We start from the raw sequence: 27,408 nt of genomic DNA on the forward strand, positions 1-27,408 counted from the left end.
ATTATACTTCCACAAGCTCTCTGGGTTAAGTCAGGGTTTTCATTCTTGTATCAACTAATGACATTTCAGGACATTTATCTGAGGGATATTTTCAAGGATGCGGGACCAAAGGAGGACAAATCCACCAGATCAAGAAACCTAGCTGCCATTTTTTTTTTTCAGCAGAGTATGGAAAAGTCAAGTTAAAAGGATTGTCGAGATCCATTTGGTCAAACTTCTCATTTTATAGATGAGGAAGCTAGTCCTGGAGAGAGGAAGGTTCTAGTTTAGGTGTCACCCACAGAGGCTATAAGTGGTAGACTTGAATCCAGGTTTCACTTCTCTTGCATATTCCACTGTCCAAAGTCATGGGTGCTGCTATGACACTTGATCTTAGCCAAAAGGCTGAGAAGTGAAGATGAAAAAAATGTATCTGAAACCAAAGCTATAGTGCCCCTGGGATCTTTCTCACTATACATACTTATATAATGGCATTGTGCATTACTGTAGTTTAATGAGATGGGGATTGGGAAGACGAAGCTTTTGCATTGGGAAGAGGAAGCTTTTGCATTGACATGAACTGAAGGGAACATTATGATGTGACCACAAATAACAGGGTTAGAGCAGGAAGAGTGATACCTTAAGAAAAAGTAATGGCCAGCATACCCAGGACCTCAAGAACTTGCTAGAGTTTATAAACCCCAGAGTGAGCCAAGAAAGGGCCAGAGGGGAGAAAAGCAGCACCCTACTCTAACCCAGAGGCAGACCAACAAAGCCGGAGGAGAGCAAGAAGTCCAAGGTGGAGTGTGTGTGTGTGTGTGTAAGCAGTCTACTGCATCCCATTTAAGCCAGGAATACCCTGTCGTTCCTCAAAAGTGTTATCCTTGGACTCAGCCCGCTGATGTACACTCTGTCGCTAATCAAATTTGCTTCTGTTTCTGCTAAGACAGTGGCTTTGAACTCTGGCATGACCATAGTCAAGGTCCGAGGAACCCTCAAACCTAGAAATATCTAGGAACCCCAGAAGGACATAGAAAATTCATTTTTAGAACTAAAGGGATACCTGGAAATGTCATGAGTGGCAGCCTTGTGTAAATTGGGAATTGGTTTGGAAACTAAACATCCCTAATAATACCGTAATATTCTTCATCTTCACATATGCCCACTCAACAAGTAATGAGTTCCTGTTGGTGCCTGCCTTTATGCTTATTAAGGTAGTTTAAAAAACATAATTTAAGGTGTTCCACATATTCTTAGCACCTAATAAATGCTATTCGTAAAACAATAACAGTAGCAGCAGCCACTGGTTTTAAGACACGTTGATCTTCGCTTGAGAGACTATATATACCAAAGTGCTCTTTGCCTGAGTTCCGCCAGCCATTGCATTCTGGGGTTTGTAGTCCGGAAGCAAGTGGCTGATTAGTCAGCGCGCAGGCGCACTGGTACCAATTCCCGGAAGAACCAGAAGACGCTCCGACGATGAGCGGGTGGCGGTGGCTGCGGCTGCTGTGGCGGCGCTGACAGGACACGAGCTCTATGCCTTTCCGGCTGCTCGTCTCGGTTGGCCTCCTGTGCGCGCTGTTGCCCCTGCACCATGGTGCGCCGGGCCCCGACGGCACCGCGCCCGACCCCGCCCACTACAGGTGAAGGGGCTCAGGCTCTCCCCACCCCCTTCCATAGTTGGGGAATGGGAAGCGCAGACCCAGTCCCTGCCCTTCCCTCCTTTCCAGGACCCCTACCCAGACCGGCTCGAAGCCCGCTTCTGGGCTCCTCGGCACAAATCTGGTGGTGATATCCCCGCTTTCCGCGCTGTTTCTTGTCCTTGCACCTGTTTGGTTTCGTTTTATGGCCCCCTACCTTATATCTCGTACCCCGCACCAGGGAGCGTGTCAAGGCCATGTTCTACCACGCCTACGATAGCTACTTGGAGAATGCCTTTCCCTACGACGAGCTGCGACCTCTCACCTGTGACGGGCACGACACCTGGGGCAGGTAGTGCGAGCGGAGGAGCAAGGGGGAGGCCGGGGTCTGGCAGTCTCTTCTTAGACGGGTGGGTCTGCTTGGGCTAATGGCTTAATGGTTTCGGTAAAGCTCCTAGTCTGGGCGAGGCCGCCTTCCCCCCAGTTCAGGCCAGCATCACCAGTACCCTCCCACCCAGCTGAAAAGTTGGATGCCTAAGTGGAAAAAGCCCAGGGTATCCTGGTGTACTGGATCTCTGGGCTCCAACCACAACAGTAATAGGCACCAGTTGTGGGGACTTGAGCAAATCTATGGAGTCACGAGATATTGTGAAAAGACCCAAGAAATTAGAAAACTTAATCCCCGTCATTTTATAAGTGAGCAAACTGGTCCAGAAGGGGATGCAACCCTCAAACGTGGAACTTCAGAACCTTTGTTGTTAGTGTAGTGGAAACACACTTCCCCCATTATCCTCATATCATTGCCTATTGAGTTTAGCTCAAAATGTCACGTTCTCAGTATCAGTTCCCCTAACTAGGAACCCCCTACAGAGATCTCATATCCTGTGCCCTACAGGTTTCTCACAAATCGTCCCTTTTATTTTCTTCGTAGCAATTCTCATTCTCTGAAACCGTCGTTTTTATTAATCTGTTTAGTTTGCCTTTTGAATTCCTCTAGAATACAAATTTTTGAAGGTTGGAATTCCCTATTTTGTCCCTTACTGAGCTGAAGCTGACATTGATTATTGCACTAATCATTTTACTTGTGTCAGCTCATTTAATTCTCTAGGAATTGAGTGCTATTATCTTTGTTTTGTAAATGAATATAGTAGGGCCTAGGGAAATGAATAAACTTAATAGAGTTTGGACTATTTTGCTTGAAAGAATAAAACAAAAAATGGTAATTCACGCAGTACAAAATCTCAATACAAAAAGTAATTTATCTTCCTTACCTTCGAATTCCAAGAACTGTCAACTTTCTTGTGTATTCTAGAAATATTTTTGTTTGTACCATTACTTTTTACATATATATGTATATATGTATACATAAAACAACTTCATAGTTATGCACTCTTTGAATGTACTGTGATTTAGTCACACATATATACATTATATATGCATACATACGTTTTACATATGTACGTGCATATATATGTGTGGGCGTGTGTTTTTAAATTAACGTTTTAAAGGCACAACTTGCATCTAATAAAGTACATTCATTTTGAGTATAATAGCTATTCAAGCTATAGAATATCACGCTATAAAGCTCCCTTCATAGTTAATTCCTCCACCACCACTGACCAGACCAGTGTTAATCTGCTTTCTGTCTATAGTTTTTTTTTTTTTTGAAAATGTGGCTAGAAGCTTACTACACTGCTTATTCTGTACCTTGTTTTTTTTCTTTCTTCACTTAGTACATAATTTGAATATCTTAACATTAGACCATAGAACTCTTGATAACTGTCTTTTGACAACTTCATAGTTTTGCATTGTTTGAACTGTCATTTAGTTAATCACTCTTCAACTGGCTTACATTTGTGTTACCTCTAGTTTTTTCCTGTTGTAAACAGTATTACCACAAGCATTCTCAAAATAGAGCTCTGAACTGTGAGATAAATTCCTCGATGCAAAAAAACACATACTCTTGGCTATAATCTTACACTGCCTCCCTATGGCAGAGAAGAATGCCAGGGGATATAGACCATGTGTTTTAACTACAGTTGTGCTATAGCAGGCCACTCTCCAAGGTATATTAAATAGTGAGAGGTTGCTGGCAGTTTTTTTTTTTTTCTTTTTTGCTGGCCGTTTTTAATCCTCATGGCTGGAAGTGGGATTAGCAGAGACATCTATGTACCTCACTTATTAGTTTGGGGGATCTGATCTAGGGTAACTTTTATATGTGGTGTTTGTTCTTACTAAGCAACTGGAATTTATGTTCTTTCACAGTTTTTCTCTGACTCTAATTGATGCTCTGGACACCTTGCTGGTAAGTTTCTCATCCATTCTTGTTCCTCTCCACCATTGCATAATCAGCATCCTTCCTCTTTGGGTCACTCAACTGCAGATGAAAAGTGAGTTCTTCACCTAGGCTTTTTATTTTCATCTCATGATTCTTAAATATAAGATTATGGTTGCAGTTTAAGGAAAATGATGAATTCCAACTTATTCAGATTCATTTATTCAGCAGATGTTTTCAGAGGACCTATTATAAACATAGAACTGTGTTAGTAGGCTCATCTCATTCTGTGGAGAATATATAGACACTGATATTCTGCTTTTTTCAGAGGCCTTTTTTTTTTTTTTAAAAAAAAAAAAGATTTATTTATTCACACAGAACTGGGGTACAGGCCAAAGATGCCTGGGGTGAGAGGATTCACCAGAGACAGAGTGGGGAGCAGAACAGGCAGATTGATAAAAGTACACTGCTGAGGGAAGCAGCAGGCGGGTCAGGAAAGGTTTGCCACGCCATGTGGATCTCCTCTGGGGCAGATGGGGATGGAACTCATGTGGAAGTGGCTTAAGCTTCTTAGTGCTCTGCTTTAACCTGCTGCACCACCAGGGAAGGCCCTGCCTTCTTTTTTTTTAAGTTAATTTTTGAGGTAATGTTGATCTACAACACTGTATATGTGACTTAAATGCAAATCTCTGCAAAAGTGTGTTATCACATCCACCACTGTAAGGCACTAATCTTCCACCATGGTCCATTGAGCTTCCTCCCCATTTTAAGGGTTTACGTTTTAATGGACATGCTCAGTAATAAAAACAATGATGGTAACTAGTTAGTGTAGGACTTTAAGCACTTTATATGTATCTTCTTGTTGAATTCCTCTGACAACTCCATGGAGTAAGTATTCTTATGCCTTACAGCTGAGAATTCTGATGCTTAGAAAGGTAAAATGACTTGATTAGGGTATATGGCTTTTAAATGGCAGAACTAAAACTTGAAGTCAGTTTTGTCTGACTCCAAGCCTTAGCATTCATCCTTAAAGAGACAATAGTAGAAATGTAACAACTTTCCTCCTGTGTCACTATTTCTGCTTCTCTGCTGCCTCTTCTCATTTTTATGTATTGTTAATATTTTCGTAAATACTATGTATTATGTAAATTGTGATCACTGTGTAGACATGATTTAGTTTGTTTTTATTTTTGCTCAGTTTTTGTATACTTATTCACCCTTCAGATATTGAGTGAGGGTCAGCTTTATATTAAGCATAGTGCTAATCTCTGGTTTTGCAATGGTAAGTTTAAGTAGACATGATCCCTATATTACTGGAGTTCATGATTTTAGTAAAGGAAAATAATCCTAAAGAATGTGTAGTTGCAAATTGAGGTCAGTGCTCTATAGAAAAAGAACATGATTCTGTGAGTGGTTATGAAAAAGGAATCTGCTCTAGACTGAGGGTGTCAGGGAGGGTATCCTAAGGCAATGAAATGACACTTAGGTGGGAATCTGAAGTAGAACCTGCAAGTGTTGGTGAGAAAAATGGAGTGGGGGAGGGAAAAAAGTCTGTTCAGAGAGCTGGTGGCCGAGGAGAACATGGCAAGTGTAGTGAATTAAAGGAAGGTTAGTATGTCTGGGATGCAGAGAAGGAAAAGAAGCAATGTGAATTTAAAGGGATATATAGAAAGCAGCTGATAGAAGACCTTAATACAGTCTTAGGGGTATTGATCTGAACTTTGAGAACCATGGGAAAAGTCACTGAAATTTCCTAAGTAGAGGGCAGGAAATGATGAAATTTCTGTTTTAAGATCATTGGCTGCAAAGTGGATAAGGCTTAATGTAATCATTCAAATAACAGTAAGTAATTGCTTTATGGACTGTGATTGGCATGCTGCAGGAATGAGTGAGGTTCCTGTCCAGGGCAAGATTCCCTTCACATAGAAAGAAAAGATGTCCTAAGAGAGTTGTGTGGATAAAATGTCCTAAAGAGTTGTGTGGAATCTTTTTTTTTTTTTTTTTTTAAAGATTTATTTATTTGTGTATACAGAACTGGGGTACAGGCCAGAGGCTCAGGGGCGGTGAGAGGCTTCACCAGAGACAGAGTGGGGAGCAGAACAGGCAGATCGATGAAGTACACTGCTAAGGGGAGCAGCGGGCGGGTCAGGAGAGGTCTGCCGCGCCATGTGGTCACCTCCGGGGCAGGCGGGAATCGAACTCATGCGGAAGCGGCTTTAGATTCTCAGTGCTGTGCTTTAACCCGCTGCGCCACCAGGGAGGGCCAAGTGTGGAATCTTTTAAAGAAAGAAATTTAATTTCATCTGGAAGACTCAGAAGTTCTTAGAGAAGGTAAAGAAGGTAACGATTAAAGATAAGTTGAATTTGGAGATGGAAAACCGATCTCTGGAAGACAGTGTCCAAAGGCAGGAAATTGGAATGGTGTTGATGTTTTGTTGAAATTGATGAAAATGGATTAGGTGAACTGTGAGAGACATGGTCAGAAAGGTAGGTTGGGTCCAAATCATAGAGGGCCCTGCAGGCTGTGATCATCAGGATTGTTTTTTTTTTTTTTTTTTTTTTTAAAGATTTATTTATTCATACAGAACTGGGGTACAGGCCAGAGGCTCAGGGGCGGTGAGAGGCTTCACCAGAGACAGAGTGGGGAGCAGAACAGGCAGATCGATTGAAATACACTGCTGAGGGGAGCAGCGGGCGGGTCAGGAGAGGTCTGCCGCGCCATGTGGTCACCTCCGGGGCAGGCGGGAATCGAACTCATGCGGAAGTGGCTTCAGATTCTCAGTGCTGTGCTTTAACCCGCTGCGCCACCAGGGAGGGCCCATCAGGATTGTTTTGGTTACAAGTGACAGGGACCCAATCCAAATCAGTTTAGACAAGAAGGAAATTTATGAGTCAGGTAAATAAAAAGTACAGGTAAAGTTTGCCTTCAGACCCAGTTGGATTCAGACATACAAACTATAATCAGTTTCTATCTTTCCTCTGCCTGTGCCAGCTATGTTCTCAGACTCTCCGTCAGTTAGTCTACAGTAGTTCAGACTTATATCCTATTCATTAGTAACCTGTGTATGGAACAAATCAGCCATTTTCCATTAATTCCAGGGACTGGGTTGTGCTGATCCTCTGTGGGTCATACACCTAACCCTGAAGTAATCCCTTGGCCAAAGGACTTACAGTGTGTTGGCTGGTCCAGGTCAGGTGTCCATTCTTGCAGCTAAGGGATTGGTCAGCCTCTCCCAAATTACAGGAGTGACAGTGAAAGAAGGGTGTGTCCTCAAAGGAAAATTGGTATGGTATTATCAGAATAAAAGGTATCAGAATTGCTTTTGGCAGAATTTCCAGCCTCGACAGTGGGAGGCAAGAGGGCAGTGATCAAGAATTAGTGTTTGGCCAACCAAGCTGTCATGTTTTCCACAGGTGGAAGAATGTGACCAAAGAAGGTTCAACCCAATAGATTTGTGCTGTAAAGGTCACACTAAGATTTTTTTTTTTAAAGATTTATTTCTTTATGCATTCAGAACTGCTGAGGGGGAGCAGTGGGTGGCAGGAGAGGTCTGCCACACCATGTGGGTCACCCCCCTAGCTGGTGCTTGAACTTGTGCTGTAGTGGCTGCAAGTAGCTTCATAGTGCTGTGTTTTAACCCATTGTGTGACCAGGGAGGGCCACACTAAGATTTTCTTATGTGGTCTTTGGTCTTTATAGTTTCTTTTTGAGTGGGTACATGATGACTCTTGAATTAGTATCTAAGAACTTACCTAACCAGTCTCTTGATGTTGGCTCTCAGTGTTTTTTCCTCCCGTCACCAGTTGTAGGGTAGAAACTATAGTTCTTAAGTTGAATGAGGGAGGGCCACCTCAACATAGGCACCAATATTGTGAATCCAGCATTTTTCAGGGCCCGAGAGACCCTTACTGCCTGTCTTGCTTTCCTTCCAGATTTTGGGGAATGTAACTGAATTCCAAAGAGTGGTTGAAGTGCTCCAGGACAATGTGGACTTTGACATTGATGTGAATGCCTCTGTGTTTGAAACCAACATCCGAGGTGAGGGCTGCTTTCTAGGACTTCTGGAAGAAAAAAGAAGTGTGGAAGTTTTGTTTCTGTGTCAACCAAGAGGAGGTAGATAGGATGATATAGGCAAACCCTGCCAGGACAGTTGGCCAAAATCAATGCCTCAGAGCCCTTCTTCCCTCCTCTAAGGTAGGGAATAGGGAGGTCTTGAGATCTCGTATCATTTTCAGACATGAGAATAAGCCAGGGGACTGAGAAACGAGTGGAAGAAATATGCTGGAATTACTCATGTACTCAGCATATATTTGATGTTAGGCAAACAACTATGAACAAGAAATGTACTAGGGAGTTTATTGGTTGGTTAGGAGACCCCTAACAATAGAACTTCCAGAAAGTTTAATAGAATTGTTTACTAAGATGTAAATATTTTATATCTTTATTATCCAACATGGTAGCCAGTAGCCACATGTGACTGACTACTGAACATTTGAAATGTATCTACTGCAACTGAAGGACTGAAATTTTAATTTAACTTAAATTTAACAAATTAAATTTAAATAGTGGCATGTGGTTAGTGATTATTATATCACACAGTGCAAGTCTGGAGAATTAGTTTCCATACCTGGTTGCCCATCAAAAGGTCAAATGTGAGAAGGAGGGAGAGGGGTCAGGACAGGAGAGGGAAGAGCTCAAGGGACTGAGCAGTGGTGCATCACAGGTGCTGTGAAGGTGAGAGAACTACAGGGACTACACCTGAGGGGAAAATTAAATACTGCCTCCAAATTAACAACTTTATAAGAAAATAAATATTAAAAAAAAGTTCAGAAGTCTGGGTTCCACTCTAAATCAATGAATTGGATTGTCTGAGTTGGAGCTTTGTAAGTTTCACAGTGTACCATTATGTGGGATAAAGGAGATCTTTTAAGGGGCCAGTTCTAGCCCCTTCCCATTGAGCCACCCAAGCAGCAATTAGGTTTAATTTGCATGAGGGAAAGACTGCGCCCTGGTGCTCTGACTCTTACCTTTTGTGCCATCTGCAGTGGTAGGAGGACTTCTCTCTGCTCACCTGCTTTCAAAGAAGGCTGGGGTGGAGGTGGAGGCTGGATGGCCCTGCTCTGGACCTCTCTTGAGAATGGCTGAGGAGGCAGCCCGTAAACTCCTCCCAGGTAAGACCGATGTTGAGATGGGGGAGAGCTGAATTTCATCAGTCAGTGGAGTGAATGTGGCAGTGCTGAATTATTTTCTTGTTGTTTTTACCCAAATGCTTGGCTTTTCTACCTCTAAGAAAGAAATTTCGAGAGTTCTGTGCATTTTGGGAATTTATTGGGACCCTGGTCCCAGATGGATGAGCTGAGTCTGTTACTGTTTGCAGGGGAGGATGGGTAGAAGGTCCTCAACCTTTTTCTGTGTGAGCCCCACATGCACTTAGGGTCACATGCTGATGGAATAAAAGGCTTCCAGAGAAGAGTGTTAGGTGTCCCGGGCTCTAGACTGAATTGTGCAAAGCAATGTCTTAGCCAAACCACTCATCTCTGTAAGATGGGAATCATAATATCTGCCTTTCTGCCACATTGGGTTTTTGGGAAGTTAAAATGAACTCAGAAAGGAATAAGTGCTTGGGAACTTTAAACATCATTGAAATGAGAAGGACTTGTTTTGTAGCTAAGCAGTATTCAGGGCTGCAGGCCAAGGCCTTGTGTCTGTATGTTTGTCTGATGGGGAATTAACCCTGGTCTCAGCAACATCAGCTGGACACTGTGTTCTCTTCAGGGTGTGGTTGAGGCTCTGAGGGCTGTTCACACCCAAACACGTCACGGTTTGCTTTTCACCAGGTTCCCAGTCTTTTCGCTTCTCCCTTTCACACTATAGTTCCCTATCATCCTTGGGGAAGAGCTGAGGAGGCTGAGCAAACTGGGTTCAGGTCTTGTTCCTGGCTCATGGTTCGTGGTCTGAGTGTCTTTGTAAACACTGTGTCTTGTGTGGTTCCTCTAGAGAAAAATCTGCCTGGTTGTTCCCTTACCCCTGTTTTTTTTGTTCCTTATTTAAGAAAATTTTGTCTGGAAAAAAACACATGTTGAAAAGTATCTACCATCCAGGTCAAGAAACAGTATTTTGTCACTCCTCCCCCTCTTAACTCTGCCTGACTTTGGACGCTTCTTGGCTGTGGTTTACTTTCTCCTTTCTAGTCTACATGTGCTTGCCATGTAGCAAGTTTGTCATCTGCAGCAAATTTCTGGACTTTATCATTCTTGGAAGTTTTGACAACTTTGTTCACAGTTTTGTGACGCACAGGCTGCTCTGGGGTTGTTTGACCCTTTGGCCTGGAGAGGAAACTTCTGCTTCTGGTTGAGTATTTAGTTCCTTGCCTTGGATTGGAAGGTACTGGGGTGAACAGGGACTGAACTCAGGATGTAAAGGAGAAGGTGTGAGACAGTCATTTCCACCCCAGTTCAATTTGGCTTATTGTATGTGACTTTTCCTATCTGTAAATTTGATGAAATTAATTGTTTGGTGGGTTTTTTTTTTGTCATTAAAAAACAAACAAACCAACCAATTTAGCCTATAAATGCTTTATTTTAATTTTTAATGTGGTTGAATTAGTTTACAGTGCTGTGTAGGTGCCAAGATTACAGTTGTTTTTTTTTTTTTTTTGCCATGTCTGCCACCAAATGTCCATTTATAGTCCACCACCAACCAGTTACTATTCTACCTTCCTCCCCGACCCCCTCCCTTCTTTCCCCCTGATGACCATCATTATGTTGTCAAAATCTAAGGGTTTCTTTCTGTTTTCTTTATATTCCATAGATGAGTGGTATTACATAATATCTGTCTTTTTTCTGCTGACTTGTTTCACTTAGCATAATTCCCTCAAGGTCCATCCCTGTTGTAGCAAATGGAAATATTTCATCATTTTTATGCCTTTCTATATCTATATAGATAGATAGATGAGGTGTATATCTGGCATCTTTATGCAGTTATCAGGCATTGAACACTCCAATTCTTTTTTTTTAATTAAAAAATTATTTCTATATATTTTAAGTGAGAGGAATTGAAGAAATGAGGGAGGAGCTCAGGGGATTGTGATGATGGACAATTAGATTCTTTCTATTCTATTTCTAATATTTTGAAAAACTTCAACATTGTCGGTGCCACATTCTCACCAACAATACATGAGATTTCCTTTTTCTCTACATTCTCGCCATGGTTTATTATTTCTTAGCTTTTTTGGTAACAGCCATTCTAACCAGTGTGAAGTAAAATTGCATTATGGTTTTGACTTGCTTTTCCCTCAGTGATGTGATATGGAGCATTTTTTCATGTGTCTGTTGGCCATCTGTGTATCTTCTTTGGTGAAATGTCTGTTTAAATCCTCTGCCCATTAGGTGGTATAGTTTTTGTTTTTGTTTTTGAGTTGTAAAAGTTTATATATTTTGGATATTAGCCTCTTGTCTACAGCTATCTTTTACCATTCTAAAATTTTTATTTAAAGCAAGGATGTCAAACTGGCTCCTCTGGGACTATAGAAGATCTGCAGACATGTTTCACTTGGTCAGAATGGTGTTTGAGAAAGTAATTGAATGGCTTCTAATGAGGTGTGCTCTTCAGTATGCCACAAGCTCCATCATTCCCTATAGCTTCAATACACCTGCTTCAGACTTAAGTTATTTGTCTGGCCTCTGAATGCAGAGTGCAAAATAAGTAAAAGCAGAGCAGCTCTTAGCTAAAGTGAATGTGTATGGGATGTAATAACATAGAGTGTTTTTCTCCTCATCACAGGCAAGAAGAGCCTGAGGGCCAGGTAGAGCAGTGTTTGACAGCAGCTGTGTTAGGTGCTCACTGAGGGCCTTCCAGATGTGACATTTATCCTGCTAGGTTCAGTCTCTAGCAGATCACCCAGGAGATAAAAAGGCCTTAGGTTTTGGGCCTGTGTTCAACTGTCCTTATCTCCCTGCTTTTGAGGTTATAACTTCATAATTGTTCAGCTTTTCAGACCCCCACTGGCATGCCATATGGAACAGTGAACCTGCTTCATGGCGTGAACCCAGGAGAGACCCCTGTCACCTGTACGGCAGGGATTGGGACCTTCATTGTGGAATTTGCCACCCTGAGCAGCCTCACTGGTGACCCTGTGTTTGAAGACGTGGCCAGAGTGGCCCTGATGCGCCTTTGGGAGAGCCGTTCAGATATTGGGCTGGTAGGTCTGCTGCCACCCTTCCTGTCTGAGTCAGGTCAGCCTACTTACGAGTCTCTGGGCTCTGAGCAACAAGTTACAGTTCAGCCAAGGGAAACTTAGGGTGATCTCAGGAGTGAGCCAGGACTTAGACTCAGGATACTGAAAGTAGATGTAGCCTCCAATTTGAAGTTGACACAGAGAAGAAAAGAGCATACAGGTACATTCTCTGGCAGAGAAAAGGGAATGTGTTATGCTTTGACTCCTTGAGCATCTCTGATTTCTAGTGAGTAGGTCATATGCCTTGCGCCTTTGACTCACCTAGTGACCTTCCTTCTGTCATCAGTTCATCTGTCCCTTTTTTTTTTTTTATACCATCTATTTGTGTTTCTAAAACATGTTTTTTAGAGTACTAGTTCTGAGAGATGTTGAATGACTGTCATAAAATTATGATTTCTAATCTATTAAGTTTGGAAAATACTACGCACAGTATACTTTTTTAGAGAGTCAGTAATGAACATGAACAGGCTAAAAGTTATGAAATCCTCTAGTAAATAAATCTATTAAAATTTGTTTAACTCATTTCCCAAATATGTTTGACCCCAAAACTTCCCTCTCCTCTTAAGTACCTTATTAATCCATGGAAATTTAGCACACTTTGGACTAGGTGATCTCTAGGTTTCAGCTCTTAACTGGATGATTCAGTGAAACTAACAGTAATTGAGCCGAATCTGGACAGGAAATAGCAGTAGATTTAGTCAGAACTGGGTTTGACTCCTCGCCTTGCTGCATTGAAACTGTAACTCTGGGCAAGTTACTCAGCCTTTCTGATCTCAGTTACTTCAGCAGTGACACTGATGTATTAATATCTCCTTGTTAAGTCATCATGACTTTTATAAAAGTCTGAAAGTGATTCAGGTGAGGCACACTTTATGCACAGTTTGGTTCAAACTGTGAATGTTTCAGCTTGAAAAGTGAAACATTTATGGACCACCCCCCTTGCCTGCCTCCCTTCCCTCTTCCAAGCCTGGAGTTTTCAGACCCACCTTCCAGATTAACTGCATATAGTCCTTACTTATCTGAGGGTCTGTTCTTGAACCCAAACTCACACAGAACAGTTGGTTATTTCTTTTGAGTACCAGCTGAAGTCATTAACTTCCATGAGTGTCTAAGTTAAATGAAAAACATAGCTCTTCATTTAAATCTTTTAAAATGCATATTTATAAAAGTCTTCTATGGACACATAGTTCACAAGTCAAAGGATACAAAAGTATGCAGTGACATCAGTGATCCCTGACCCCCCAGTTATGCAGTTCCTCTTTTTATCAGTTTCTTGGGTGCCATTCCCGAGTTAATTTGTGGAATTACATAAAAGTATGTCTTGGAGCTTTTATGCCTTGGAGCCACATGCACTGTGGTGAGAAATCTCAGACAAATTGTGGGAACAACAAGTTCTCATCTCCCAGTTCACACTCTTTAGGCAGGATATAAGTACCTTAAATCATTGTTCTTTTGTATTTTTGCTCAGCATGTATAATTAAGTCCTCATAAACATATACAAATGCATTTCCAGTGTACAGACATGCAGGAGAGCTGCACTGATCCTGCCTTGCCCCCTAGCCCTGTGTTTAGATAGCCCCAAGAAGTACTGGAGATGCCTGTCTTGCACCTTATGAGGCACTGAGGTGGGGGGAGATCCCTGTCTCATCTTGAGGCCTTCCTTGGGACATGTGTCTCTCTCCCAGGTCGGCAACCACATTGACGTGCTCACTGGCAAGTGGGTGGCCCAGGATGCAGGCATCGGGGCTGGCGTGGACTCCTACTTTGAGTACCTGGTGAAAGGAGCCATCCTACTTCAGGATAAGAAGCTTATGGCCATGTTTCTAGGTAAAAAAGGGTAGGGTAAGGGGGCCTTCCCATGATTTTTCCTGTTGACATATGGTTTATTTATAAACTTTCATTTTTTCCCAAATACCTACAGAGAATCATAATGAGCATGAACAGGCTAACAGTTATGAAATCCTCTGGTAAATAAATTCTATTTAACTTTGCTTAATTCAACATTTCCCAAATATGTTTCACTACAGAACTTCCCTCCTAATTAAATCTTATTAGTCTGCATTCAAAGCTACCAAGGACTTACATTCCCACTTGATGCCTACTACACTTCATGCCATCTTGTAGGAGCCAGCTGAACCATGCTGCACTCTCTGTTCACGTGGCATATGGAATTTACTGGATTTCTCATCTCCTGGCCATTGCTTATAATGTTTCCTTTGCCTGGAATGCCTTTTTTTCCCTTTCTGTTTTCATGGGTCCAAATTCATTTCACCTTTCAAGGCCCAACTTAAATGTCATCTTGGCTGGGAAGTAGCTTGACCCTTTCTTAGCATGTAGGGCCTTTACCCTCTTTCTTTCAGTTAGCTGTCACCCATAGTGAGAACAGTATAATTGACAGCAGCATCCATGCCTTATTTGTCATTGTATTTCCCATGATGCTTAGCATAAAGAAGGTAGTAGGTGAATGCCTATTGAATAAAAACATTTTACCCGACAGGCCCATAGACACTAGCAGTAGTAGTATTAAGGGTGCTCTCAAATAGTGCTGTAAGAAAGGAATGAAGTAGTTTGTGTTCAGTGCTTGGCATAGCACTTGACACTTTTAAAGTGTATTTGGAACTTTAATAATATTGATTGTGTACATTTGTTAAGAACTATCCTAATATGGGGCCCTCTCTGGTGGTGCACCAGGTAAAGCACAGCACAATGAAGCTAGCTGCAGCTGCCTCAGCTAGAGTTCGAGCCCCAGCCGGGGAGGTGACCCTCATGGCGCAGCAGACTTCCCCTGTCTCGCCCGCTACTCCCCTCAGCAGTGTACTTCATCAGTCTGCCTGTTCTGCTCCCCAGTCTAACTCTGGTGAATCCTCTCACTGCCCCTGCACCTCTGGCCTGTACCCTACTTCTGTATATATAAATAAGTAAATCTTAAAAAAAAAAAAAAGCCATCCTAATATTGGGGATTCTGCAATGAGCAAAACAAAGTCCTGGCCTTCATGGGTTTATAATCTAAATGGTAGGGGACAAGGTGTAAGTTCAAGTTCTTGCTAGAATGTAAACTCTCTGAGAATTTGATATCTGTCCTGTTCCAGGCTTCCTGGCATCTAGTAGGTCAGTATCCAAAATCATTTGAGTGATTAAATGACTAGACAATTCTGTGAGATATATAAGATTACTTTCCCCACTTTACAGATAATGAGACCAATACTTAAGAGGGGAAAAACTTGCCCAAGGTCACAGCTAGCAAGTAGTAAAAAAGGAGCTGGAATTTGAGCCTGGAAGTTTGACTCTAGAACCAATGCTCCTTCCTCCACACCTCATTTTATCCCATTCTGCTTTGAGGTTGGGCCATTGTGATTTTTGAAAAGTATAGGCCCATACTTCTATTGTCCAGGTATGCTTGTTGTCTCCCTAATCACTGATGTGTCCATTATCCCATCTCCTCTGCAGAATATAACAAAGCCATTCGGAATTACACCCGCTTTGATGACTGGTACCTGTGGGTGCAGATGTATAAGGGGACTGTGTCCATGCCGGTCTTTCAGTCTTTGGAAGCCTACTGGCCTGGTCTTCAGGTAGGAGTGATACATTCTTCTATGGAAATGGCAAAGAAAACACTTTCTACTTTTAGTCAAGCATAAGTCAAATAGCGTTAAGTGTATGCCACATAAGCTACATTAATTAACTTAAGTACTTATTTTATGGGGATTGCTTAGGGCTGAAAGAGTTTTAGAATGCATCAGGGAATTTAAGATTCTGCCAGACTAAATTTCCAAGGGGCTTTAAGGTGTTAGGAACTGAACTGCTCTGGAATGTTGTACACTTAAAATACAGCAGACAGTGTCTTTGGCAATAAACAACTGTTTATTCACTTGGCATTTTTGTCAATCTCCCTATTCTTGACGGTAGATGTGAGAAGGAGTGGAAGCTGGGGCTGCTCTGCCTGCCATCATTTCTTTTCCATTATGCTGTCAGAATTCTAGCTGGAAGGGATTTAGACCCCCCTAATGTACCGCTGCCTTTATAAGTACTCTTATAAACTAATTTTTTTTTTTAATTTTAAGGCAAGATAATAATGTGGATGGTGGTAAAGTATGGAAAAGAATTCAGTGAAAACTCCCAGATAGTCTTCTATGCAGCTTTTCAGGACTCCACATATATACATACATGTATACTTATGTGTGTGTATATATATGGACAGAGGGGAAAGTAGATAGATAGGATAGATAGATATGCACATAAATAAGGAGCTGGAGATGGAAGGAGTTTGATTATTGCAATATCATGTTATTTGAATCTTTGAGTTAATGTCTTGAACCATGTAGAATTGCCAACATTCAATCATTTTTGACCTATAAAGATGGCAGTATTATATGGTTCATTCTTATAGAAAAATAAATGTATGATCTGTCATTGAAAATTATTGTTATGCCCTCTCTGTTAACAATTTGACCAGTCCACTTTCCATTTTTTAGAAAAAGAACTGGAAACTATCTGATTTATTACTGAGTGCTTAGAGTCATTCATTTTTCTTAATAGTATTTTAAATTTAACTGCGTTTGATGCTTAGGATGTTTTTTATACAGTAAGTTTAGAGATTGGTAGGTAGACACCTTGTTTTTTGGAAGATGAGAGAAGGACCATTGTGAAAGAGAGAGTGAGAATGGATAACCTACCTTTGTGTTCCAAGGCAGGTTCATTTTTGGAAAGTTGAGTAACTGGAAAGCTATTTCTTTAAGACTATTTGTGACTACCTTCCTCTTGGAAAATCTTGTTCAACCCAACCATTTTTAACTGATCATACCTTTTAACTTTGCATGATTCCATTTCTGTGCACATTTTCCAATAAAATAATGCAAGGGAAAATGATGCAACCTATATATAAATATTCCTAGCAGCAAGATTTATGACAAGGAAAAAAGTGATCAAAGTGCCCCATAATGGAGAAGAAAAACCAATAATTTTATTTTCATGGACTGGATTATCATACCACAAATTGAACTTAATGAAAATTGAAAACATTTGTGCTTCAAAGGACATGCTGGGCCCATCATGGTTCCATTACACCACTCTACTAACTCCTTCTTCATAGGACAAAATGAAGAAGTAAAAATACCATACCACCTACAGAATGGTGTACTAGGTTAACTGTACTACAGGGGAATTCCTGTACTTCCAAAATACTAATAATATTGTACACCCTTATACTTCAATTAAAAATTTAACAAACAAAAATCATATATATGATAAGGACCTAGTATCTGGAATATATCAAGAACACTTAGCACTCAGTTGTCAAAATGCAAATAACACAACTTAAAAATGGGCAAAGGGGGCCCTCCCTGGTGGTGCAGCGGGTTAAAGCACAGCACTGAGAATCTAAAGCCACTTCCGCATGAGTTCGATTCCCGCCTGCCCCGGAGGTGACCACATGGTGTGGCAGACCTCTCCTGACCCACCCGCTGCTCCCCTCAGCAGTGTTCTTCGTAGGTCTGCCTGTTCTGCTCCCCACTCTGTCTCTGGTGAAGCCTCTCACCGCCCCTGAGCCTCTGGCCTGTACCCCAGTTCTGTATGTACAAATAAATCTTTAAAAAAAAAATGGGCAAAGGATTTGAATACATTTTCCTCCAAAGAAGATATACAGACTGTAGTAAATACATAAAAATATGTTCAACAGCATTAGTGACTAGGAAAATAAAAGTCAAAATGATAATAAAATACACACTAGGATGGTTACAATAAAAAAGATAGGCAATAACAATAGTGATATAAATAGAAACTAGAACCCTCTTCATTGCTGATGGGAATATAAAATGCTGCAGTTTCTTTGGAAAACAGCTTAGCAGTTACTCAAAAAGTTCAACATAAAGTTACCATATGACCTAATAATTGCACTCTTAGGTGTATGTCTATGAAACATTTTTCCACACACAAACTTATACTTGTTCATAGCAATATTATTCATAATAGTACGAAAGTGGGAATAGGATAGATGTCCTTTAACTGATGAATGGATAAACAAAATGTGGTATATGATGGAATCTTACTTGATGATAAACAGGAATGAAGTACCATTTTACAATAAAACATAGATTAACCTTGAAAATATTTCAGATGATAGAAGATAGTCACAAAAGACCACATGCTTTATGATTCCACTTAAATGAAATGTCCAGAATAGACAAATCCATAAAAACAGAAAAAAAAAAATTGGTATGGACAGGAACGGGGGGAAATAGTCACTACCAATGGGTACAGGTTTTTGGGGGGGAATGATAAAAATATTCTGGAATTCATTAGTAGTAATGGCTATGTAACTGAACATACTGAAACCCATTGAATTTGACACTTTAAAATGGTGAATATTATGATATCTAAATTATAACTCAAATTATGAAAAGAAAATGACCACACTTCAGGAAAGGAAAAGGTCATTTGATGGGAGGTCAGCTCTGACCAGACCTTGAGAGCCACAGTGAAGTATCCTGACTTTATACTCTGCCCCAAAGAAAGCCCTGAGGTCTGGTCATGAAGAAAAGTCATTTCCTATGGCTACTATGGGGAAAGTGGACAGGAGAGTGGCAAGAGGACAATTAGTGGACCAGGGAAAAGGCCTTTGAGGTCAACCCAATGTGAGATGCTGGTGACCTGAACAGGTGGTGGCTCTGGAAATAAAAAGAGAACACCTTGCTGTTTTAGAGAGGGAATTGATAGAAGTTGCTGATGGAAAGGTTGTGGGATGGGGAGAAGTGGGAGTAAAGAATGACAGCCAGGTTTCTGGCTAGAGTAACTGGGTGGATGGAGATGCCATTTTCTAGGAAGAAAGAGAAATGTGAGTAGGGAGGCGACTTTGTGGGAAAGCAAAGGAACCAAGAATTTTGTTTGGGAAATGTCAAGTTCTCTCCATGAGACACATCCAACTGAAGATGTCAAGAAGGTCAGTTGTTTCCTTGTGAGCTTACATTAATATTACTAGCTGCCTAGCAACAGCTAGTAAATTCACAAAGGTATTTATCCTTATGTCCCAGAAGTCCTAATTCTATAAATTTATCTCACAGATACACTTTTGTATGTTTGAAGTGACATTTGTATAGGGTTATTGCAGTGGTAGCTTATAAAAAAAATGGAACCAATCCAGTAGCTATTAATAGGAAACTATAAATGTTGAGGAATGTGATAAGGGTTATTTGCAAATAATTTGATTGAATATCTTAAAAACAGTTAAAGAGAGCCAATTCAGGCTTATGCTACTGGTGAGAAGTGTTGTCTGGTTTATTATGAGTAATTGAATATTCTTATCTATACACCAAATCCAACCAAGCAGAAACTTTAGTATTCAAATAACAACAAAAACCTTTACAATGGTTTTTACACTGTAATTGTTCAATTACAAGAATTCATTGCAATTCTTGAAATGTACATGTAAGAAGAATTCAAGATTTATTGGATAAAAGTTGTGATGTATAATATCTGAATAAGTGAATAGAAAGATCAATTTCATGAATAAAAAAATAGGAAACTAATTGTGGTTCAGGCAATGGAATGCTATGTAACTATATATATAACTGAGAGGAGGGATCTCTTTATATACTTATATGGAAAAATCAAGCCATATTGTTCATTGAAAGAAGGAAATTAAAGTGGGGAAAGAACACAGTGGACTGGGGTGGTGCACTCTGAGTGCTTAGTTGGTGGGGTCACAGTAATACAACTATACTAAAGGGGGAATCCTGTACTTCCAAAATACTGAAGGTGATATAAACCAACAATACTTCAATAAAATTTTTTTTTTAAAGATTATTTGTGCATACAGAACTGGGGTACAGGCCAAAGGCTCAGGGGCGGTGAGAGGCTTCACCAGAGACAAAGCAGGGAACAGAACAGGCAGATCAACGAAGTACACCGCTGAGGGGAGCAGCGGGCGGGTCAGGAGAGGTCTGCCACGCCATGTGGTCACCTCCGGGGCAGGCGGGGATCGAACTCATGCTGAAGTGGCTTTAGATTCTCAGTGCTGTGCTTTAACCCGATGCGCCACCAGGGAGGGCCCAATAAAATTTTTAAACAAACCAAAAGGAAACTAGAACGTTATATTTAATAAGCTGTGCTGAAAATGGGGGAAATAACATATATGAATACACATTTGCTTATGTTTACAAAGGAGTACAAAATGGTAATTTACTGGGATGTAGGGTGGGAGTAAGAGTACAACCCCCCTTTTTTCTATTAGAATTTTGAATGAGAAGACTGACTGGCTTATTAAAAATCTTAGTATCCAGGCCCTCCCTGGTGGCGCAGTAAGTTAAAGCACTGCACTGAGAAGCTAAAGCCATTTCCGCATGAGTTCGATCCCCGCCTGCCCCGGAGGTGACCACATGGTGTGGCAGACCTCTCCTGACCCGCCCACTGCTCCCCTCAGCAGTGTTCTTCGTAGGTCTGCCTGTTCTGCTCCCCACTCTGTCTCTGGTGAAGCCTCTCGCCACCCCTGAGCCTCTGGCCTGTACCCCAGTTCTGTATGTACAAATAAATAAATCTTTAAAAAAAAAAAAAAAACTTAGTATCCAGCATTTGTTAAACATGTAGAGGCTGGGAAGGGAAGCCAGGGACTTTGCATACAACTGCTTCCCTCACCACAGTGTATGAGATAATTGTATTTTGCATTTTTGAGATGAGGTTCAGAGAAGTTAAGTATTTAGCTTGAGGCCATGCAGTGAGTTAAGAGCAGATCCAGGGTTTGATGGTGCACCTTTTGGCCCCAAAGTCTTTGCTTTTTCTTTTCTTGGGTAGATGCAGGGTTTTGTACAATGGCTCATCATGGCTGGACTCAGCCTTCTAACATCTTCTCTTTCGCAGAGCCTCATTGGGGACATTGACAATGCCATGAGGACTTTCCTTAACTACTACACTGTCTGGAAGCAATTTGGGGGGCTCCCAGAATTCTACAACATTCCTCAGGGTTACACAGTGGAGAAGCGAGAGGGCTACCCACTTCGGCCAGGTAAGCAGCATCTCTGACCCATGGCCAGCCTACAAATTCTGGTTCTCAAACTCCATATTATCTCTGTGAGGCTCCATGCCTTCCAAGTACTTGCACATCCATTTTTTCCCCATCTGATTCTCCCAGTAGCTCTGAGTAGTTTTCCTGTAGGAATCATTTATCCCCCTATTTTCAGTTAAGGAAACAAGCCATTTGGATTAAAATGGCTTCCCCAAAGACTTTATTATGTGTAGGAGTTTGGACTGGAATCCAGGTTTCATCACTAAATTATATGCTTGTTCAAGCTTGGACATGTGAGTAAGAAGGAAAAGGCCAAACTGACTCCTTCTGAGATCCTGTCATTAGGATTTAAAAAGTGACGGACTTCCTGGGTCAGCAGATCAGCTATCTTACGCCTCTGTGGCTTGGAATGTAAGAACTTTGGAATGGACTTCAGAGATGAATCACATCATCTCTTCCACCTCCCCACTGCAGCTCAGAAGTGTAGATACAGATGAGGAAGGGCCTATACACTATAACATTCTTAAATTTCTACTTCTGATCCTCTGATTCACTGCAGGAAAGTTAAACATTGTGAGGAAGGGAATGGAAAAAGGGAGGGAGGAAGGAAGCTTAGTCAGCATACAGTCACCCCCACCCCAAAATAGGTTACTTTCTATTGTTTTAGGTGCTTCATACCTTCCCACCTGAATGCCTCTTAGCTGTGGAACAGGTCTTCTGGTGGCTTCTGTCCCATTTCCTTCCTCCTGAAGCCCTAGTGATTCTTAAAAGAGTTGTGGAGAGGAAGCCAAAGAGGAACTAAAACAGCAGTTGCAAAGAGCAAATTAGTCACTTTTGACTCCTTAGAGGCTGCTGTTCTTGGTGTTTCTCATGCATTTTTTCCCTTTTTAAAAATTTTATAAATACATTTTTTACATTGTTCTCCTTTTGCACATTTTTTCATCTCAGTTGTAATCCCCGTAGATTTCCCACCACCACTTCACCCATGTGCTGTCACCATAGTCCCATGTGCTTTTCCCACCCCAGTTTTGATCTTGTTCCCCTCTCCTCCCCTGTAGAATGTTTCTTGTTAATAGTTGTTAGTTGATGTTCTTTTTTCACTTTATTACAATTACTATATATGTATGTGTGTGTATTTTTTTTTCCTGATCCCTTACACTCCTGCTATAAGTGAAACCATCCAGTATTTTTCTTTTTCTTTCTGGTTTATTTCACTGAGCATGATCTTTTCCAGTTCCATCCATGTTGCCACAAATGGCATGAGTTTATCTTTTTTGATTGCTGAGTAATATTCTGTTGTGTATATGTACCACCTCTCCTTGATCCAGTCATATTTTTGGGCATTTGGATCGATTCTACATCTTCCTTATTGTAAATAGGGCAGCAATAAGCACAGGAGTATTTTTTTTTTCTTAAAAGGAAACCCTCTTAAGGTATATTCAGTGTTATAATAGATAAAATGAAGATCCCATTTGGGATTAAATGTAAGACAGGCTTGGGCAATCTCAGGCTAGGTGGGATCTGAGAGATCATCTAATTGAAATTCTTCTGTAATAAACCTGTCAAGTGGTCATCATCTAGTCTTTGCTCAGTTATTGCCAGTGACAGGGCACTCATTAGGTACAGAGGAAACCTCTTAGGTTTGCAGGACAGACTCACAGGAAGGCAACAGTGGAAAGAAAGTCACCATTGCCAGGAATCCAGGAATGCCTTTGCCAGTCATCCTACCCCAAAATAATAGCAAGTAAGAGATGAAGTGCTGTCCTATTATTAGATAGGCTGGTACCTTACACTCTGGTAAATGTATCAGATTAACAGTATCAGAACACAGAATCTAGCCTGATGGCCTGAGGGTCTGGGCTCAGCTTGGGCCAGCACCCTCTTCTAGGGACTTGGTGAGGTATACAGGAAATGAAAGCAACTGCTGGTATAATTTGGCCATGTGAGAGAAAGAGAACATGAGATGGCTGACTCTGGCACACTGATCCAGCAGCTCCTGAGGGCAGGCCACCCAGGAGTACACTCACTTTTCTTTCTTTGAACAGTGTGTTCACTTATCGACTGCACCGGTCATTGTCTTAGAACATGAGCAGTTGGACTAGCAACTGTCTAGAGGCTCATGGGGTAAAGAGAGGGAGATAGAGGTGAGAACTAGGGAGACAGGCAGAGATCTTTTCTTCAAAAATAAGAAGACAAATAGTTTGCAGTAATCAATCAAATGAAAGGAGAGTGCTAAGCAACAGAAGGAAATCAGGAAAGAGAGGCTCAGGAGAGATAGGAGTAGTGTGGGGAGAGGATTTCTTTCCTCTCTAAGAAAAGGCAGGAAAAATGGGGGGGGGGAGCGGAAAAATGTGAGCTGTAGCGATACCTATGGTGGGATGGGGGTGGGGGAGCAGATCTCTGTAGACCTAAAGTCTCTCCAGATAGCTAAGCAGTAAACACATTTTCCTGTGTTTCTTGTCTCCAGAATAAATACTTTCATCTGAACCAACTCCAAAAGCTATATTGACATATTAGAAATGGCCTCATAATGACAGGCTCATGTTCTTTTAGGTTCTAGGATTAAATTAAACTGGGAGTAACAGGGTAAAAAAGAAGGCTTAATTAAGTTAGAGATTGATTTCTCTTTCATGTCCTGGCCTCTTACGGCACTCTGTGGCATTTAATCCTTCACCTACTGTTGAGAATAGTTACTAATCTTGGTAGCCAAGTGCTTGGTTAAAGTTGGGGATTCTGTTACTAAAGAAGAAGGAGGGAATAGATATTGGAAGATAACAGCAGCCATAGTCTACCATCTTCCCTACCCAAGAGTCTCCCTGCCTGTCTCCCTTGGGATGGGAGTCCATGGGCCAGTTTTAATGTGGTCTCTACTAAGCTTCAGCCTTCAGGTTTATTGGCTCAGAAAACTCAATATTGAATGAGTTGTCCCATGTTCCTCTTAGGTGGGGCCTTTGGACAACATGTGGAGGGGAGGAGTTTCTCACCACCCCTAGTACATCCTGACACTTCTTTCCTCAGCCTCCGGATGAAAAAGATCTCTTTTTTACTTGTAGAACTCATCGAGAGTGCCATGTATCTCTACCGTGCAACCGGGGATCCCACCCTCTTAGAACTTGGAAGAGATGCTGTGGAATCCATTGAAAAGATCAGCAAGGTGGAGTGTGGATTTGCAACAGTAAGTGTTTCCATAGGTCTAAGAACTAGGAAATGTCTAAGTAACCTCCTTAAGGTTGGAAAATTGGGAGTTCTGGATTATCAGCCCTAGTAGGGACCTTAGAAATACATGTAATGGCTTTATTTTAGACATGGGGAGACTAAGAACAGAGAAGCATAGAGTCTTGCTGAAGGTCACGTAGCTAATAGAAGTAGACCTCAGATTAGTTCCTGGGGGTCTTGACCCCATGCCTTGGCATTCTTCCTGTATCAGAGATCTTTTCAGATGTCTGAATGGGCTACTTTGCACTAGTGAGTTTCGTAGACCTATAAAATGATCTCTAGAAGGGAAATACAAGTTCCATTGTCCAGTATTCAAACCTGGAGAGCCTTAAGGAAATAGTCCCTTTTATTCTCAACAAATGTTTATTCAGGGTCAAGCACTGTGCTAGGTCAGAAGGTTAAAACACTGAAGAAGTACCAAGCCCCTGAGCTGACATTTTAGTAGGAAAAACAATGAATGTGTTTCTGGCAGAAAGAAGAAGGTTAATGTGACTGGAGTGGCGTGATCAAGGAAGTAGAAAGAGAGAAAGTCCTAGGGTGAGCAGGGACTGCTCATGTTGGGCTTTGTATAAGCCATGGGAAAGAATTTGGATTTTATTTGGCTTGGAATGAGCAGCTTTGTAGGATTTACAGCATGATCTGATCTGTATTTTAGAAAGAGCACTCTGACTGCTCTGTGGAGAATGGATTGAAATGGCCAAGGGTGAGAGCATGTCACATCCTTAGAGGACCCTGAGCAGGCGAGATAGAAATAGGAGTCATCAAAAACATGTAAAACCAGATGTGTAAGAAATGAATCTGGAAGAAAATGCACAAAAAAACCTACCGAGGATCTTTTTGGGATATGGGATTAAAAAACAAAAACATTTTTTCAAAATTTTGGACTATATTCACTAATTAAGGCATTGATACATATTTTTAAAGAAAAGATCTATATGTGTAGGAGGGAAATAAAGGAATGGTATGTTTTAGTTTTTAATATGGTCTGTTTTGTGGAAAGACAAAGTAAATAAACCCACTGGGGCATCCTTAGGAATGTTCAACTTATTTTCATGAAAATGAAGCCCTTTGGAGGTCTTCCAGTGTGAATGATGGAAATAGGCATGTGACTCTCTGACCTTTGTCAAACTGGGCAAGAATATTATAATTCATCCATCAAAGTACATTTTAGTCACTTTTTTGTGTGTAAAATAGCTGTCCACTGAGAATTAGTTTTGTTTAAGAAAATATATTGCTAATTCTGAGAAACTAAAATAAATGTTCATAGCCAGTAAACTTACTCATCCCTGTATAGTTTTTCTTCCTAAGATTCCTAGTTAACTGTTTATAAGAGCAAGGACTTGGTAACCCCCTTGAAGCCCATCGAGGGAAGATGATTTCAGTAAGTGGCACCACATTTTCATAATGTCCTTAAAAGGGAAGGTTAGATAGGTCTATTTTTAGTTACAAAAGACAGGAGATAGGAAATTGTCATGTCATTTGGGGAGGTTACAAAAGGTGCTCTGATGAGACAGCATTTGAACAGAGCTGGAAGAAAGCGAGTGAGCAAACTATGCACATCTGAAGGGAGGGTACTGCAGACTGAGAGAACAACAAATGAAAAGAACCTGGGCACGGTGAACTTTCTTGCTTCCAGGACAGAAAGGCCACATGGCTAGCACTGTAAGAACAAGAGATGAAGTAAAGAAGGGACTAGCCACCAGATCATGATGGACCTCCCCAGGCCATAATGTGGACTTGGTTTCAGTCTACATGAAATGGGTGCAAACTGAAATGATTTTCAATGGATTGACACTTTTGACGGATGAGACAATACAGTGGTTTGCAGTAGTTCAACTGAGGATTTTCCACCTTTACAATATGAAATCAGTATGCATTCAGCAGAAACCATGCTTTGAGTGCTGGTCTTTTCCCAGCCCAGTGACATGGTGCAAGACTCTCATGATACCAGGCATCTGCAATGCGGGTGAACAACTGACATGTACACTAAGTGTCAGTGGTTATTGTGTTTTGTGTTTTCACATCCTGTCATGTCTATAGATACCAACCTATGTCTGAGATAGCCAGCATTTTATTATAAAATTGGCTTTATGTTAAATGCTGTTGCCCAGTTAAAGATGAATTGTTTTGAACACTTTGAAGGTAAGCTAGGCTATGCTACGATGTCCAGTGGATTAGATGTGTAGTAAGTGCATTCTTGGCTTATGATATTCTGATTTTCCAATGGGTTTGTCGGGAAAGTGGAGATACAATCTCGTGTTATAATAAATTGAGGGAGCTCTATATACTCCAAGGTAAGAATGGAAGCAGGAAGCCCAGTTGGGAACTGTAATAATCCAGGAGTGACATATGGTGTCTTAGAAAAGGGTAGAGCTCTCAGAAGATAAGTAATTTGCCCAAAGGCCCTCAACTGCTTGGGGCAAGGCAGGAATTCCTGTGGAGTCCCCTGACCTTTTATGCTGCCCTGTGGTGCTGTTCTGACTTGCTTCCCTCTCCCTTGTGGCAGATCAAAGATCTGCGAGACCACAAGCTTGACAACCGCATGGAGTCCTTCTTCCTGGCTGAGACTGTGAAATATCTGTACCTTCTCTTCGATCCAACCAACTTCATACACAACAACGGTTCCACTTTTGATGCGGTGATAACCCCCTATGGGGAATGCATCCTGGGGGCTGGGGGCTACATTTTCAACACAGAAGCCCACCCCATTGACCCCGCTGCCCTACACTGTTGCCGGAGGCTGAAGGAAGAGCAGTGGGAAGTGGAAGACTTGATGAGGGAATTCTACTCTCTCAAACGGAATAGGTCGAGATTTAAAAAAAAAACTATGCGCTCTGGGCCATGGGAACCCCCAACAGGGACAGGAGCATTCTCCTCACCAGAAAACGATGACCAGAGAAGAGAAAAGAAACCTACCAAGCAGAAAATCCCACTTCTCAGCTGTCCTAGTCAACCCTTTACCTCTAAGTTGGCATTACTGGGACAAGTTTTCCTAGATTCCTCATAACCACTGGATGCTTTTTTGTTGGTTTTTGAAACTAAGCTAACAATAAATCTGCTTTTAGCTAT

At 41.3% G+C, this 27,408-nt stretch overlaps 1 protein-coding gene across 1 annotated transcript; it reads left to right on the forward strand.

The window, feature by feature from the left end:
- Positions 1 to 1,415: 1,415 nt before the first annotated feature.
- EDEM2 (ER degradation enhancer, mannosidase alpha-like 2) lies at positions 1,416 to 27,408 on the forward strand. Its single transcript, XM_004687255.1, has 11 exons — positions 1,416 to 1,622; positions 1,861 to 1,971; positions 3,885 to 3,924; positions 7,828 to 7,933; positions 8,941 to 9,066; positions 11,884 to 12,095; positions 13,817 to 13,958; positions 15,579 to 15,703; positions 20,979 to 21,123; positions 24,177 to 24,298; positions 26,846 to 27,408. The coding sequence occupies exons 1-11, from the start codon at positions 1,516 to 1,518 to the stop codon at positions 27,344 to 27,346; spliced, it is 1,737 nt and encodes a 578-aa protein (XP_004687312.1). The 5' UTR covers positions 1,416 to 1,515; the 3' UTR covers positions 27,347 to 27,408.

The sequence above is a fragment of the Condylura cristata genome, unplaced genomic scaffold, assembly GCF_000260355.1.
Source record: "Condylura cristata isolate star-nosed mole 26May11 unplaced genomic scaffold, ConCri1.0 scaffold00022, whole genome shotgun sequence".
Classification (NCBI taxonomy): domain Eukaryota; kingdom Metazoa; phylum Chordata; class Mammalia; order Eulipotyphla; family Talpidae; genus Condylura; species Condylura cristata.